Below are 17,894 nucleotides of genomic sequence, written 5' to 3'. Positions count from 1 at the left end.
AATGAGCCGAGTACAGAGCAGCATCTTACGGATTCTCTGCCGGACGAGCCAGTTTCAAACAGTTGTCAGCCTGCCAAAAAAATGATAATAATAAGGTTCGAGTTCTGGCTCGGCACGAGAATCAAGTAGCTAAGGTGGCTCAAAAGCCAAGGTTGAAACACCAAATCTGAACTGGATTGAGTGGAGCTTGAGCAACCCATCAACGTGACACAACCATGACGGAACAAATAGCATGACTCGACCAAACCCATCAACATGACAGCTCCAACAGCCCAAAGCTCGGCCTAGGCATACAGGTCTAGCGCCCCGACCAACCATATCCAATCTAACTGTTAAACATTATTCATATGTCACAGCAATGCACATCTAAAGCTTTTTTTTTTTTTTCTTCATGTTTGCTTGAAATAATTTAGCACTGCAGTTTAGGGCCGTTAACGAGCCGAGCTGAGCCCTCGGCTCGTTTCACAAATTCTCGGGCTCGGTACCGAGCCTTGTATTAGGCTCAGGCTCGGGCGGCACAACCTGGCTCGAGCTCGAGCTCCTAAAGCTCGTTTGCTCGAGCCCGAGCCTGAGCCCGAGCGGCGAGCCCGAGCCCGCCCTATCTCCGTCCCCGTCTCCGTCTCCGTCAGAGAGATCTCGATTTCGACGGTTCGTCGTCGGAGAGAAGAATGAAGAAAAGAAAGAAAGAAAAGAAGAAGAAGAGAAGAAAAGGAAAGAAAGAAAGAAAAAAGAGAGAAAAATGGACTCACCTCGTCGCGTGCGACGGCCGCCGGCTTCTGCAGCGAGCACCGCCGGCACAGGCGTCGGCCGCAGGCACTGCCGAGAACGCCACAGGCGCCGCGAGCTCGGCCGTGGCCCGACCCTCCCGTGCGAGGGACTCCCCTCCTCTGTCGCAGTCTCGCCGGTGGAGCCATGGAGGAGTCGGCAAAGAGAGAAAAAGGGAGGGGGAGAAACGGAGAAGAAAGAGGGGGAGGGGCCTCGGGTGTGATTTCTTTCCCAGCAGCGGAAGGAGGCGGTGAGGCATCGGCAGCAGAGGAGGAAGGCGAGAGGGGAGGGGAGGGACACCCGGCGCCGGTGCGGGAAGCTTCTGGAGAAAACAAGAAGAAAGGGGAAGAAGAAAAAAAAAGAAAGGGGAGGTGGAGGGAAGGGTTAAGTGGTTAACGGATTAGGTTTGGGTTAATGGGCTGAGTCCGAACCCAAACCAATCCAATTCGATTTAAAGAAATTAAATGGATTTGGGTTAGCTCGGATTGGATCTGATTTAAATCCAATTGGGTTCAATAAGATTGGAATTTAAATTGATTAAGCCAAATAAAATTTAATTGGGTTGAGTCCAAATTTAATTGGGATCCAATTAAATTGTTAATTGGACTGAGCCCTCTTTTGGGCTCGTTTGGGCTCGCGAGCTGCTCGGGCTCGGATTTAAACGGGCCTCATTTTGGGCTCGGGCTAGGGCTCGGGCTCGTTTGACTAACGAGCCGAGCTCGAGCCGGGCTTTTACTGAACCGGCCCGAGCAGCTCGGCCCGTTAACAACCCTACTGCAGTTGGATGCAATGTACAGATTGGAGAGTTTTGAATGGGCTGCAGTTGAATGTATCTGCAACGCTAATAGGCTAATAAGATGACCAGTTTAAGAGCCCAGGCGATTCCAAGTACAGTTCAAGCTGGATGTCCCCTCATCAGGCATCAAAACTGCCTACAAATCAACCTTCAAAAATCCTCCAATCAGTACTTCAATACTCTTAGCTAGGAATGGTTGATGTTTCAGCCACAAAAAAATCACCTGAACATTGTGTGTACCTGTTGCATAGCATTGGACTGAGTCGAGGCTTACCAGTTCCTACCACCCAACTGCATTTGTCATTGTACATTGAGGAGTTCTATTTAGCGATTAGATGCAATTTTGGATGTTTACCTCTGCGAACACAAGTTCCTCGCAAACGGAAAGGAGGGTGGAAAACTTATCACACTCAGGAAAAAAAGAGGCATCGTTATTTGTTTTCTTTCCACAATGGACCCATAGGTGGCCACTATCGTTTGCCAGCGATTTTCAACTGCCTGCAGTCCATAAGTTCCCTTGTCGAAAGAAATCAACGAAAGAGCTCAATATGGAATAAATGCCTTGGGATCGGGATAATTTGGCAATCAATAAAATATTGTCACAAAAAATCCATTAATATGTCCCGCTATCTGGTAAGAGGGGAAATCAAAGAATTCTATTCTAGATTATCATAAAAACAACTCGATCATTTCCATCCAATCAAAGAGCTTTGGAAAGTCTACAAAAGACAGCACCGAGGGTGTGTTTCTTAGAGAAACTAGACCAAGTGTGTGTTGGACTCTTTGCTATAAGCGACTAGACATATTACTACAAGCTTCAAAAGTCCCTAGCAAATGCCTGACCAAAGTTCGAAATATGGAACAGTAGAAGTTCAAAAGTCATCGATCACCAAACTTTGGAAGAAACTTAAGAAAATTCTGGAGATTGAAAAGTTTGGAGGAGATGGTCCATACTAAAGGTTGGAAACATCCAGACAGCTAGGCATCATTATTGCTTGCAAGAAGTTTAACTTTCATCAAGCTGGGAGAGGAGGAAAAAAAGCTTTTGATGGAAAAAATGAGAATAACTGGAACTATTAGAAATAACTTTAAACAGAAAAACTTGCAACTTTTATCTAAATCAAGCACAACCCCTTGGGCGGTTGAGAACATATGGCAATTGCGCTTGTATCTGAACCAATACCTGCTCCACAGAGGAAATCAAGTACAGACAACAGGTACTGGTTCTACTACGAAAGAAACCAAGCACAAAGAACTGAGGGTGCGCTTTCTCGAGAGAACAGACGGACTGTAACATTGCAATCCTGAGACAGAAGAATCGAGCAGAGGTCACAATAATAGAGAGAAAAATAGTTAGCTTCAATGTTAGGACCCAGGTATCATTGTTTCGGGCTCCCTTCTATATATTATGTAAATATTTAACATAACAGCATTCAAAACACCTGACTTAGAGACACTGCAGGCACGAAAAATATGTGGAGTTGTGATTCTGGATTCCAAAAGAGGTGCTTAACATGTCGACCAGTTCAACACAGCACCTTAATGTCCAATTCACTAGCAGGGTAGCAGCCAAATTAAACTACAAATGTTTCAGAAGGCCTACTTGCTGTTGGCAAATAAACACTAGCAATTCGAATATGCGTACCTAAAACAAGTTTATATGTGGTACATACATGCAGAAGTGCTAGTTTCTTTGAGGAATCTACAAGGATACACCTTATTTGTTGTATTAATTGACCCAAAACTCTAGCAGAAAAATATTTCTATGAAGAACCTGCAAAGGTACACCTAATTTGTTGTATTAATTGACCCAGAACTGTAGCAGAGAAAATGCCTTGACATTTTGCAACCTTTACTGAAAGCATCAACATCAGAGAAGGAAGATGCCATCAAGATTTGATGATATCGAGTATCAAAAGTGAAAATATCTAATACCCACTTTGAGGTGAAACTGTCACTTGTCCAGTTAGACAAGTCATGCCCTGTCCAGAGCAAGACTGTATCTGACAGTGAAAGGTCACAGCCAAATTGGTAATTGGAGCCCAGAGGAGTAACTGATATTATCTGCATCAAATTCCACCAAAACAATGTGGATATGTGCTAAAAATATTTCTGCCTAATATGCAAATAACATGAGTAAGTTCTTCAAAGGCTAGACTTTGTTCTAGATCCCGACTATGGATATTTTCATCAAAATGAGGAAGAGTCCGGATTTGGAAAACTGATGCCTAGCCTACAATTTTCTCCTTTTCTTTGATCAATATAATAACAACTAGAAATGTCAGCAATGTATTCATAGTTTTTTCTACAAGATGAACTAGTTTTTTATCAGTCAGTAAGCCAGGTTATTCAAGACCAATGTCATAATTAACCTTGTCAGCCATTCAAATATTATATTATGCCTTGCAATGGGATTTGGATTGCATTCAACTTCTACTAATAAACGGTTTACACAATCTAAAAGCAAACAACCATTAGTCACAAGATCATAGCATTGCTGGAAAAAATATATATTACTGAAACTTACTTTTGAAGGAAGAAGTAAAAATAACATCACCAACAGTCCTCGATTTCTGGCACCCATCTTAATGAAGTAAAGAGCATGCGGAAATAGCTTCCAGTAACCTCAGTCCAGATGCCCAACAATTACCTGTAAAGCAGCATTTTCTACTGTTTGTGATTATTAAAAAAAAAAAAAAAAAATCTGTCACAATCAAATAAGCATTATCTTGTAATAACAAATGATTATAAAGATGCTGATTGTAAAAATTCAGTAATGACCAGCTTGGAACCTCACTGCAGCTAGTGGGCATACCAAACCTTACTTCCACTCGGAGCATAAGACTTGAAAAGCTGAGATGTTTAAATATGCATAAACTTTGAAAGCGGCAACGCCCTCCATGTTGAATGTCCAGATGATAACATCAGTGTGCTTTCCACTGCAATTTCCTTATTATCATCCTTCAGTGCATTGATAAAGAACTATTAGACAGGCATTTCAGGTTTAACTTCATCAAAGCCCGCCCATCACGATGTCATTTTCCTTGTGGTCTATAGGTTAGGCAGGGAATTTCGCCTAAAATCAAAACACAACAGCAGAATCCACAAAAAGTGATTGGTGCATTTGGTAGATGAACCAAAGGTCTCAGAACTGTACCACAAAGTGCAGATTACTAACTTCAACCACTCAATACTTGTATAATTGGTTGCAAATAAACGTTTGATGCTAAACAAGGAGAGCATTCAAATGTAGTGACAGATGATTTAATTTCATCCAACAAGGAAGTTCTAAGGCACAGATCCTATTTAGCTTCTCCCTTACATTATGAGGTGTAACAAGTACAGCACATGGCTTCAACAGAAAAGAACTTAAATATGCAATGCAAGCAGATGAGTAAGTGGAAAGAATATGAATTATATGAAGAGATTTGGAAGAGAAAAACATCCAACACCAGTTTACCTTGACCTGCTTTCTTTCTTCAGCTTCCATAAGCATGCAAGCAAAAAAATTATCAGAAGATGTATGTCAAGCAGAAGCAAGGGAACACATCCAACTCAAACTTATAGGGCTAGCATGCACCTGACCAAACAAGAAGACAATCTGCTTCTATATTTGAATCAGTGGTAAAGAATTCAAGTCTCTTACCGACAAAGCTGCTTTATCCTTAAAGAAATAAATGGCAACCATGCAAGTACTACAACCATTTGATCATGAGCAATCGGTTCAATTATTTAAAAGAGACGACAACATTTGCAACTTCTATGATATTTTATTCTTCATAAATAAACCTTGAAGTTTAAACATTAGGAAGAACATAATGACAGAAGTGCTAGACCTGCAAATTTACCCTGACTTGAAAGGAGGCAGAAAAGCCCATGCTGTGGAAGGATAACCAAACTAGGATTACAAAACTGCAACATGCACGAATTCTGCTACATTGAGCAATATTAACTTAAAATTGCATGTTTTTCTAGGAGCAATGCCCAATTTACAGAGACAACTTAGGAAGCATCATCACTCGTAGATGCCATCTGAATGATAAGCACAAAATTATCATCTGGTATACATCTCCAGAAGAAAACTTATAGAGAAACTGAATGAGATCACTGCAACTTTGCTACCTTGGCCTTTAGTCTCTCCATAAACACTGGATTAGCTTTGAGTCTATCTTTGACATAAGTATTCCGAGCCTCTTCTACCAGCTTGTCAGCTTTCACTGCCCCTTCTATCAAGGCATATAGAGTCCTCAGACAATCTTTTCTGTTTTCCTCCCGATGCTCAAACCTGACAACAAGGACAAAGTGGATTTAGTTCCTTAATCTTTCTGTCTCTGCAGCAGAACTTCGAAATATACAAATACTTTATGCTTAAGCAAATCACTAAATCATCTCTGGCTGCTTACAGCTTACAGAATAAACAGAGAAATATTAAAAACTTTCTAACTACAAATTTTCCTTTCTTTATATCTCAAAGACCATTTCATTCTAAAGGCAAACAAAGAAACAAGAAATCAGGCTAAGGAGAAAAAAACCAAGCACCATAGGAACAAAAATAGGGCTATCTGCATCATTTCTGCATCTTTTTGTGTGCTATGAGCAGCAATTTGGGACAATTTTATCGTGTTTCAATTTCTGAAATTTGACATATTTCATTCTATAAATTAATAGTAGTAAGTGCTGCAATCATCTAAAATGTCAAAACCAAGCCAGAAAATAAAGAAGCTAAATTCCAAAAACTAGCATCATGGCACTAGCACAAATGCATCAAGCATGAATTTATGCATACCTCTCACTGGTGATTGTGAGTTCATCTCTACCGGAATGGTACCTCTTTCCAACTAATTCCCTCAGTCGACGGAAAGCATGTCGTGAAAGACCTAGCTCTTTCACAGTCACTGAAAGTTTTACTTTTCTATTTTTTGGATGCCATGCATCTCCACCAGGAGCAAATACAACACGTGATTCCCACCGGAGAATGGGTCCCTCACCAGGTGGATCATCTAATTCTACCTTCTTTCCGGCTTCAGCAACTTCATCTTCTTCTTCAGAGGGTTGCTCTTCTTCCATTATCTTTGCACATTCTAAAACCATCTTATCCTCAAACTCCTTAAATAATTCATAAGCTTGTTCAGGTTCTAGCTCTCCTCTTTCACACATGTCTCCTAACTCATTAAACTTGGCTTCCACCTTTTGCTTTATCTCATCTGAAAGCACAGATATAAAGTGAATCACTTGGCCAAGGGGAAAATCCATTCACAGGATAATAGAAAACCAACAGAAACACAAAGGGACTTGTTGATCATGAAATCTAAGTTTCATGGAGTATCATGAACAAGGTTCTGATCCATGAGTAAGATCATTTTAATCAGGGAAACAGTTATGATGCTTCATTTGGTGGACTCAAACTAATTCAATTCTGTAGGGGCATACTATATAACAAAGTAGAAGAAAGATAAAGAGAAGAATTATAACAAAAGGAAAAAAAAATAACTTTTTCTTGTGTGTGGTTGGCCATTGTTTGTTCTCTCCGTGTAGGTCAAGCTACTCCCTGCACCAAAGGACTGAAGTGCTTGAACTTCTAGTTGTTAGATATGACATGAAGGACAAAGGTATGCCTCTTAGCACCTTTGCAATTTCATCATCAGATACTAGTAATATAATACAGCATTCTAAAATACTAAGTATGCACATTTTGTTAACTTCTGCCTGGACAAGCACTGGAAATAAAGAATCAGTAGGCATCAATATCTGCTTTTTCTGTTTTTTTTAAAAAATAAACAGAGAGAGTTTTCTGAAGCAGCAAATCCTGTTTTACAAATTTGTCAATTTGACAAAGAATTCTGGTTTTATTGCACTCATAACTGTTTTATCAATCAAGACTGTCCTAATGCAAATTCCAGTTTATGAATATTACAGTTCTGAGCTTTAGTGTTATGAGGCGTTTCTCTTTAAGTATCATAATTCATTTGATGATGCATCATTCCATATCCTATTCATTTTGCATAGCAAAAAGACAATGCATCAGTTATTGCAATGAAGTATAATCATGTCCCAGCAGTCCCTAAAAAATAAATCATAACAAGCATCCCTTCTCATCCACAACTGGCTGCCAACAAGCAACAGACGTTCCTGGCACCCTATATTTAGATGATATCATTACATTTCTATATTTCCAACTTCTCCATTTCACTAGTTACGCATGCAACCCAAGCCTAAATCATGATTCACATAGTCTACCATAACAAGAACAAATCAGGCACGATTTTCCATCATCAATTGGCTACCAAAAAGTGGAAGTTAACGACATATCATGCCCATTCTCTTTTATCATTCAACCGAAAGCCACGAGATTCAAATCTAAAGCCAGACAAGCAATTAAAAATAGAAACATGCAGCATACAAACTATTAGGAGAGATGGATGGAGAAGAGGAATGGTAAAACATGGAACAAGATGCATTTCTTCAGTCAAATTTTTACCTGGTAAGAGCTTGTCCCAGCTGAGCATATCCTCGAGGATTTCCTCGCACTCCTTTGTATCTTTAAGGTAGCCCTTCTCAGTGGCCTCCCGGATCATCTCGTCCCACTTGCGGTCATCCATGTTGAAGTACTCATCACTCATCAGCTTCTTCTCCACATACTGCCTCGCATTGTAGAGGTCTTGGATATCCTCATCGGTATCATGCATCTCCTCGAAGTCCGACTCGAATTCCCGGTCCTTCACATCCGTGAGCGGCTTCATCCGCAGCTCCTCCATCAGCTCGTCGTCGGTCTCCTCGTGCTTCCCCGACAGCTGCCGCTTCAGGATCGCTTCCATGATCTGCGGCAGCAACTCCTCGTCGTCCACCTCGTAGTACTTCTCGATCAGCTGCTTCAACTCTGTCTCCCGGCCACACCAAAAAAAGATAATGTTCTTGAGATCAAAAGAGCATTGTGCAGGTCAAGAGAAGAAGAGATCGCTGCTACCTTTGTTGCTGACGTCCTCGACGAGGGATCCGGCCTTCCGGGAGTCGGCCAGAGAGGCGGTGGGGGCTCCGCCGACGTCGGAGACGGAAGGAGGGGGAGGGGGAGGGGGTTGGGCATCGTCGGAGGAGGAGAGGGATCGGAAGGTAGGGCGGAGAAAGGAGGAGAGGAAGGGGAGACGAGAGGGAGGGGAGGAGAAGGACGAGGAGAGGGGAGGAGGAAGGCAGAGGTGGCGGGAATAGAGATGGGTGCGGCGGAGGAGGAGGCGGCTCATGGCGACGGCCGGTGGCGGGATATGGAAGGGTTTCCGGTCTAGGGTTTTTAAGAGGCCGCCGGGTTGCGGCCCGCGCTGAGATTTTGCTGGAATAGAAGGGGAGAATAAAGGTTAAAAACATAACGGCCGCAGTAACAGTTTCGGATGACTACCGTTATGTCACTTATTTTTGCATGCGGCATGACGTATGCTTCTATAAAACGGCCGTTATATTATTTTTTATTATTACTATTTTTGATAAAACCACTCAAGAATTTGAAAAAAAAATTGACGAAAATGCGAAGAAATGGCATCGGGGCACTCGAACTGTCTCGATCTACCCGAACAATGCACAATATAGAAAGCAACCGAGTCAGTAATACTATTTGTCTTCCAAAAAATATGAGCGACCCTACAAGCGTCAAGGCTCCTCGAAAGTCTGCAGATATCCTGCAGCAACGAGGGTGACCATCACTGTCGTGCTGATCCTAAATTTAGTCGATCACTGTAGCTAAGTCACCTTCAAAACAGATCTATTCGTGGCCAGCACATGCCTCATATGGGTGATGCCTTCCATAAGCCTTTACTCCTTTTTTTTCTTTCATGTTATGAGATGCTAGCGGTTTCTATATTGATATTTTCGAATTATACAAGGCTTCGCATCTGAAAGATAATATGATAGTATAGGAGTAATATAAGGTTAATTATTATGTGTTATCCCAAATTATGGTGTATAGATCTCACCGATCCTTGTCAAACTTGGCCAGGTCGAACTACACGGACCAAAAGGCTATCTAAAACCAACAGTGATCATAACACAGAATCTTCACATGAAAAAAGAATGATAGTTATTATGTTAATTTTCTAGTCAACTCGTTGGCAGCCTATATTGGATAGGATGGTGAATGGACCAAATGAATATGATCGGTGGACAATTTCATCTCATTTGTGTTCATATTCTGTACCACAACATCAAGATCCATCGTCTATTTTTAAATCTTTGGAAGTCCTTAGTGCATGAGATTCTTGCCAAATTCATGGCAGCCAAGTGGCTTTTTTCCGACACCCGCATGGAAAAAACAATTTTATGCACACTCCAAAAAAATGCTAATCATCAAATTACTGAAAAAATTAATTATTCTCATACACACATTATTTTCCAAATTCTTGAATTTTTGGCATTGGATATATCGTTCCTCAAACGCCTAATTTGTGTCTACGGTTTTACATTGAAAAGAAAAGGAATGGTTAGGCTTCAGGTTACCATTTAGTTTGGTTATTTTCTTTTTTATACCAACAACATGAACTTTAGTACGATTAATGTTTGAATGTTTGTTGTGATTAGATAATATTATCCAAATACAGACTCTAATAAATGATACATACTAATGATTCTAGTCAAAACCTATCGTTACATTCTCAAATTTGCAAATTGAATTACCTGAATTATTTTCTTTAGCATGACCAATCCTACATTTGAGGATACATGCACTTTTGCGCACATGTGGACACACGTTAAGTAGGCAAATGCTTTTGAGCACTTCTCATTTAATAATTTACCCAATGATAGAGGTGATGCTTTAGAGGAAAAACAAAATAAAATAATTGTCTTGTAATATTGCTTGAACTATCGAACGTCTAAATATATTAGGTAGATGCCCAGTCTGGAATTTTAATTGATACATTTAATTCTTTTGCAGCCTAGATTGCAGTAACATTTTAGTGGGTAAGCTCTGCCAAGCTATAAAGCAAATCAGATGCTAATTGAGTTCCATTTTTAATCATCTAGAACCTCTACAAGCTGAAACTTTGACAAATGATATCATCATATGCTGAGATTCGTTCCATTATCTTTCTTCCTGTGCTGTTCCCATGAAGTCCCAATATCATCATGGAGGGACTCATAATAATGTGATTACTCTTAAAGCTCAATTGCAAAACCTTACTACATGGCAAAACTCAACACAATATAATTATTTCCAATACATTAATAAACAAAGAAAAATAATGAATAAAAGAGAAAAAAATCATCTAAGTTCTTCGAAAATGTGAAAATTATTTCGATGAATTTTCTTCTAGATATGCAGAGGATTGCTCAACAAGAGAAAGAATACATTTGGCAATATCTGAAGAAGCATTGGGCCGTGCAGCTCTCATTGCCTTCTCAGACATCTCTGCCATCAAGCTCTCATCCCCTGTAATAGTCAGAGCAATTGTATTTCAGTTCACTGACTTCTAACAAGTGATGAATTAAGTATTCAAACACATATTCAAAAAAGAAGTTCCACAAGAAAATGGTATGAAACGGTCTACGATGAAAAACACCTAATGTTCCGTATAGAGAATCAATCAGCACAGTGGAGTTTTTCTTGCAAAGTTTCAGAACCATGATACAGGGTATGCAAAATAAATCAGGAAAATAGTGCAAAGAGATAAATCAAGCACAAAAGATGTTGTAATATTGAACCCATAATTTGGACTTGCAAATAGATGGATGTATTACATAAATCCATACAAATATTTAAAATTTCCCATTCCACCTGAGAATATTTCAACAGGATTGCTTAAGCGATTACACTCTTCTATCATTACCATTTGGTTGCTTCTATTACCCTTAATGATAAGAAATGCTGGTGTATGCGCTTGTTCAGTTACAAGGTTTTCTTTGTTCGATATGACATATTTGAGAAAGTAGGGGAAATCAAAGATGAAAAGATACATCGTCTTTATAATCCCAATTTTAATAAATACTCATGAAATTCATCGATATTCTGATGGAACCTCATACATAACTGCATTTAACCTACTAACAGCTCCGAAGTATCTTTTGCTCAATCTTCTGAAAAAGGTTTCACTTGAAGCCTTTCTTGTAAAAATCTCGCCACAGCATTGCCATAACATATTCAAAGGCATCCAGTCATAATCACTATTAAGGTTTTAAAGTGTCCTGTACCATAGCCAAGCCAATCAGGGTCTGAGATAGTACTCCTGGCAGTTGGCATGCACTGTCATGAAAAATACACGTGGAAAAAGAAAAGAGTTTCTGTTTTCTGTTTGGCAAGCTAAGATGCACATTATTTTTCCAGTTCTTCAGAAGAAAAAAAATGATCAATTTTAATTTCTTAGTGATGGCACGATTACATGTTTTAGATAAATAAACATATTTTAACTAATTTAAAGAAATTTAGGATCATATATCATTATGTATATGTGCGATTGCAGTTAAATTTGTGCATTGCGGTATTCAGGTATTTCATACAGACTGAAGTTAGTCAACTAATTTACACGCGAACAACTCAAGATATCGAATCATATTTACCCATTAACAACATTTAACTGCTATACAAATATTGTTGGTATTTTGGAAAAATTATATACTCTAATTATTATGGTGATCGTGTAACTATACAATACCATGATTGCTAAACTTGGGTCTAAAATTCTCAGCAAAAATAAATAAATAAACTTGGGTCCAATATAGAGTGATGCAATCCTATAATTATTATGTCCCATCTGTAGATTGAGATTTCAGAATTTTTACAATGATTCTGTACCAGGCACTTCAAAAAAGAGGACATTCTCCAACAAAATCATTAAAAATTAGAAAAGATTTTTGTGTTTCCAACAATGCTAAAAGGTTTCATTCAAGAGTTCACATACCTAAGACCTCATTAATTGTGTCTTCAAGGCTTCAAGCAAATTGGAATCAAGCTCTTCTTCTGTTAGGACCTTTGATCCTGCTAGATCTGCCATCATATAAGCATTCTTTGTTTGATGATCTTCTGCAGAAGTTGGTGATGGTATCTGTATAAGGAAAACAATATTAGATACTAAAAGAGAAACAATGACTAATAATACAACATACTTTTGACATTGAATTACCTAGATCATTCTACTGATAGCAGTTCAAATCAAAACCTAGAGAGTTACTTCTCAAGCATCGTCGAATTAGTTAGGTCTCCATGGGCATCAGTCTGTTATCAGATGTTAGTGGACAAACAATGCAGAGTAACTACCTAAGTGTTTAATTGCACATGTATGAAAATTTAACTTTTCAACAAAAGTTAATTTTTGTAATTAGTGCTTGGACCACTGGACACTTGGAGACAGTACCTCAGGGTGTTTGGCATGGAAGAGTGGGCCACAATGCAAAATGAACTCAAAACCAGACCATTTGATTATGTGTCGTACCATGATAACCAATATAAAAGCATCACAAACTCATGCAGATAACCATGTAAAAAATTATTTGAAAATTTTGAAGTAAACCATCTTGTGTTCTAGATTGTAAGATTATAAATCAATAAGTTGTGTCTCTGCATCAGTTGAATTCATAATGAATCCAAATCAAGTGTCATCGAAAAGCCTTCTAGAAACTTACAATTATCATCAATTGCATGCTCGCTCTCTCTCTCTCTCTCTGTGGCCACCCCCCCCACCTCTCTATGTACGGAGGTGGAGAAGGCAGGATGAGGGAAACGATAAGAATCATTTGAAGTTTTTATGGTGCTTCCATGTATAAGGAGGGCTAACTCTTAGTCCTTCTATAGATATAGAGACGGTGGAGTCCTCAAGTGAAGAAAACAGAACTACTTCTAAATTCTATTGTATTCTAAGATAAAGGTATCTTAAATTTTAATCTGGGCAACCTGTAGGGTTAATAAAGTGGACACTTACCTTTTTTGGAATTCTATGGTGCAGACACTATTGAATACCTGGACATGACAAAACATGGCATAACACTCCATGCCCATGGCACTCCAATAGTAGTATGTTATGCTCAGATCAACTAAAAGATTTGGCTTCAATGTTGAGGTCAAAAATGGTAAATAGCCCAACAAGAATCATTTCATCTTCTGGGTATAAGCATGAGAGAACTTCTAATTTTTGTTATAGTGATAACCACATTGCTATGCAAACTGCTATGAAAACTGGCATAATCATAGCCTGCTAGAGTTTTGCATATCCCAAGCCTTTTTAACCTTTCTTGTTTAACTTGATACATATGTCAATCTCAAAGAGTAACTAAAAAATAATCTTGTGTCCTTCAAGGCATTTCGTGTGGACAGAGCGAGAATTTCAAGATTTACCACAAGCCTATCCATTTCTAACTAAATTATCCATCTTTAAGCATAAAAGAACATGCTCGACATCATTGATTATCTAATTTGTATTAATTAATTTCCAGTACTTTCTTCTGAATTATTTTATATCTTCCAAAAATATCAAGAATTTGCATTCAGATTAGTAAGATTAAAGACAGCACTTTTAGATGAAATGAATGTATCATACAAATGGGGCTTTAAAAATACAAGAAACTGGCCGTCAAGGAATAACACAAACAATTAAATGCCTCTGTTGTACAATTAAATAAAATATTACATATTTTATTTAGGTTTATATGCATAATTAGAAGATTTTTACAGTTCAAGATATGAAACAGGAATCAACATATACCAAAATAGAGGGTTTCCCAGTTGTTAAGATCTCAGTGCAGGTCATTGCTCCAGCTCGAGAAACAACAACATCAGAAGCTGCATAAGCCAAATCTATTGCATCCAAGAACCTTCATCATATGAAATTAATATAAGACATTTTTCAATACAAAAGAAATATCAAAACCATGTTTTTGACCTTAAATTCTAGACTGCTGGTACCAAGGAACAAAATCCATTGAAACATAAAAGCCATGAAGACAATTCACCACGGGGCGCATTTTATAAATTTAGTTCTACATTTTTGTCAGACTTTGTCTCTCTTTTCATCTCACAAGTTCTCCTCCAGTCCATTTACGATGTGATTTTAATGGTTTGTATAACCATGAGAAGTCTTGAACCGAACATACCAATCTGCTCAGCCCATTAAGCAGTCTTGTTGTCAGTCTGGAGAAAACTAAAATGGAATTTTCACCTCAAGTAACCTATGGTTTTCCAACTAGAAATTGAAGAAACATGTAAGCTAAAAGAGATTGTCCAAAAACATTTGAAAATACGTATCCTCCTTAAACCAAAACAGAATTGAACTTGAAAGAACCAATTGGCAGTTATATATATTCTACAACAATTTTGAGCTAGCATGAATTCAAAATTCCAACACAAATAAGGAAATTAAAACCAGATGTTATTATTACCAAACATGAAAAATGAGAGCAAGAGCAATACATGAAAGATTTAATGGAAAAAAATTGAATGTAAGGCAAGTTGAGACAGAAGCTCGAGGGAAGGGCAGAAAAGAGGGCAAAACGGAGTTGAATGTAATGCAAGTTGCAGCAGAAGCTTGAGGAAAGGGCAGAAAAGAGGGCGAAATGGGGTCTAATGCAACTTAGGAGTTATCATGCAAATAGGTTGCAATCTTTGAGTGGGCATGGCTATTTTGGTGCATCTGTCCTTTTACATCCTATGCGAATTGCCTCTCAAGGTCCAGAGCATAATATAAAGGGGTAGGACTAGGGTATGTTTTATTTAAGGATTTTATACATGGCTGGATTCCTTTATAAGCTGCATCGAAGCATTAAATAAGCATTGCCTCTTTTTGTAAATATTGCTAAGACCTTGTCGCTGCTAGCGAGCCACAAAAGTATTCTAAAGATCAATCTACACAAGTTAGTGAATCTCACGAGTAGTAAATGGCTCCCACATGCCTTTTCCCCTTTTCTCTCCATGAACTCATATATTGTTTAAAATTCTTTATCTCGAGTGCCCATCATGAAAAACATTGTAACCATCGAGGAATGAATTATGACTTGACTCGAACATTTTTTACTATCGTTAAACTATGTCAAAGCAGAGGCTCTAATTTATATAGAAGACATGCAATATCAGTAATTGAGGCCCTACTTTGTATAGGATCTTCATGAAAATTGCATTTGATAATTTTGATGGCATATTCACATAGATCACAAGTATATGAACTCAGAACCAGCCAAAAATTACGATAACTGAGAAATAAATGGAATGCGAAAGGAGCAAGCAGAGAATTAAAAGTGGCAGACTACTCACGGTGCTAGCAGCAATCTACTGTGATTCTTGACGAGGGTTTTGGTCTCATCATACAACTCGGCCCCCGTCTGCCAAATAATGTACCAGTCCTCGTGCTCCACCAGCATCTTGTAATACGTCTCCAAGAACACGACATTCAGGGCATTGGCCCCCGTCGATCCCCCAAGAACGAGCACCACCTGGGCTCTACCATCCCCTGCCTCCGGAAAAAAATGCGATCTTGCCTTGGCCTTGGACGCCCCATGGCCGATTGAAAGCCTAATTGGATTCCCAGCAACAATACACTTCTCCGTAGGAAAGTATTTGAGGCAAGCATTGAAGGCGAGAAAGATCTTCTCGGCGTACGGCGCGAGGGCCCGATTGGTGATCCCGGGATAGCAATTCTGCTCCTGGATGACGAGCTTTAGCCCCGCGAGAGCAGCGGCGAAGCACACCGGGGCGCAGACGTAGGCACCAGTGCCGACGACGAGGTGGGGGCGGAGGGAGCGGAGGAGATTCCAGCTGGAAAAGATGGAGCGGAGGAGGGCGAGGGGTAAGAGGAGGTTCTGTGGGGAGAGGAAGGGGCGGGCGAGGCGGGCCTTGGGGACGGGGAGGAACTCGTGGCCGGCGGCGGGGACGAGGTCTCGCTCCATGCCGGTGCCGGTTCCGAGGAAGACGATGCGGATTCCCTGGCGGGCGGATCGGAGCTCGTCGGCGATGGCGAGGGCGGGATAGATGTGGCCACCCGAGCCCCCGCCGGCGAAGACCACCCGGAGGTCGGGGGCGTCGCCGCCGCGGGCCGCCGCCTCAACGGTTCGACGGACTCTCTTTGGTCGAAGGAGGGAGTGGTATTTTGGGAATTTGGAGAAGGGGAGGGGAGGGGAACCGGCGGTGGCAGCCATTGGAGTGGCTTCGGGGAGTTGGAGGTGAGCCATGCGATGCTTGCCATAATTTAGAACGTAGCGTGGGACACTGGAGGGAGGTGGGAAGGGAGATTATCGGATTTAAAACGTGAACTCGCATAGCTTGGAAGTAAATGACTAAACGGCCCCGAAAGTTAGAAGACTGGATTTTAAGATGTATGGGCAATATGGTCACTTCAGTGCTAAAGGGGCAGGTGTCTGGTCTGCGTCAGTGGCAGGGGCTAAGAAATAGCGGGCCAAAATTGATGACCGAAAGGGGTGCGGACGCGTGTGATTGGAGTTCCGTCTTGGATTCATGCATGACTACGTGCAAACTATTTCACATGGTCATGACATGATCATGACACATAGATGCCTTTCAGGATCATCAGTGCACAAAAACGGTTGCATAATGTGCTTTCGCCAGCTACATGAAAATTATACCAAAGACTTGGAATCCAAGGATCATGGAGTTGAAAGAAATAGATGCCGTTATAACGTTAGTTTTTGAATACTCAATTTGAAAGTTTCAACTCAGGCTTCCCTAGAATGCGAATCCAAGGTGAGGAAGAATTTAGTGTAACTTAGTAATTCACTAAGCGTCCCACAGCATTTCCCTTGCAAATTTTATCACATCAATCACGGAACATCTTTGCGCATGATAAAAACCAAGTGGATAATATATAGTGCTTGTAAGAACCTAAGAACATGAGAGGTTTCTGTCACAAAGAGCGCTATTTGTGGGGTGTCATATGAATGGCCCTGAAATACAAAAGGTCGCCGTGATCTATCAAAATTCATGATAGAGGCTGATACTAGCCAGCAACAAGATGGTGCATTGTTCCATGGCAACCAAGTTGGATGCATTGTTGTGAAAGATCATTCTGATTGAATTTGGAAGGTAGGGATATTTATTTAAAAATAAATATTCTCAGATAGCAGGCAACACCAACATGATATATGCTATCTTGGTATATTTCATTGAACAACATGCGTCCCTTGTATTATAAACTAGCAAGTGTAATTAGCATTCTATAATTAGATTCAGCATATAACTAGTTGATGGCATTTGCAAAGGATTAACAACATCCAACTTTGTTGCCTAAGCCGCATGTAGCATATTCTTTTGGTATGATGCTGCTTCTTAATCAATTGATCTCTTATTTTATTCAGTGCCTTGTCTAGTTGGAGGCAAATGGAGCAAAACCGCGTACTATAATTCATCCAGACATAGGTTAGT

The 17,894-nt window shown here is 39.9% G+C and overlaps 2 protein-coding genes across 2 annotated transcripts; both read right to left on the bottom strand.

The window, feature by feature from the left end:
- Positions 1-5,311: 5,311 nt before the first annotated feature.
- LOC103720963 (Ribosomal protein S24/S35) lies at positions 5,312-8,893 on the bottom strand. The gene is made up of 4 exons (XM_008810946.5): positions 8,526-8,893; positions 8,040-8,438; positions 6,348-6,765; positions 5,312-5,846 (listed from the first exon to the last, which is right to left on the bottom strand). Exons 1-4 carry the CDS (start codon positions 8,794-8,796, stop codon positions 5,666-5,668), a joined length of 1,269 nt encoding a protein of 422 aa, XP_008809168.4. The 5' UTR covers positions 8,797-8,893; the 3' UTR covers positions 5,312-5,665.
- Positions 8,894-10,437: 1,544 nt separating this feature from the next.
- On the bottom strand, positions 10,438-16,654 carry LOC103720974 (uncharacterized). Its single transcript, XM_008810958.5, is given in 5 exon segments — positions 10,438-10,970; positions 12,436-12,472; positions 12,475-12,579; positions 14,233-14,341; positions 15,774-16,654. Coding segments are annotated over 5 exon segments (1,272 nt in total). The 3' UTR covers positions 10,438-10,830.
- Positions 16,655-17,894: the final 1,240 nt, after the last annotated feature.

The sequence above is a fragment of the Phoenix dactylifera genome, chromosome 5, assembly GCF_051530095.1.
Source record: "Phoenix dactylifera cultivar Ajwa chromosome 5, Ajwa_hap1_PhDact_Kaust_v1.1, whole genome shotgun sequence".
Lineage (NCBI taxonomy): Eukaryota > Viridiplantae > Streptophyta > Magnoliopsida > Arecales > Arecaceae > Phoenix > Phoenix dactylifera.
Note: the sequence above shows the minus strand (reverse complement) of the source record. Positions and strands in the feature narration are given on the sequence as shown.

Excerpts from the sequence above, each read along its gene's own strand:
- LOC103720963 (XM_008810946.5), bottom strand. The coding sequence starts at position 8,796 with ATGAGCCGCCTCCTCCTCCGCCGCACCCATCTCTATTCCCGCCACCTC. Across the intron at positions 6,766-8,039 it reads CTGGGACAAGCTCTTACCAG|ATGAGATAAAGCAAAAGGTG; the intron begins GTAAAAATTTGA and ends CTGTGCTTTCAG. Across the intron at positions 5,847-6,347 it reads CTCACAATCACCAGTGAGAG|GTTTGAGCATCGGGAGGAAA; the intron begins GTATGCATAAAT and ends CCTTGTTGTCAG.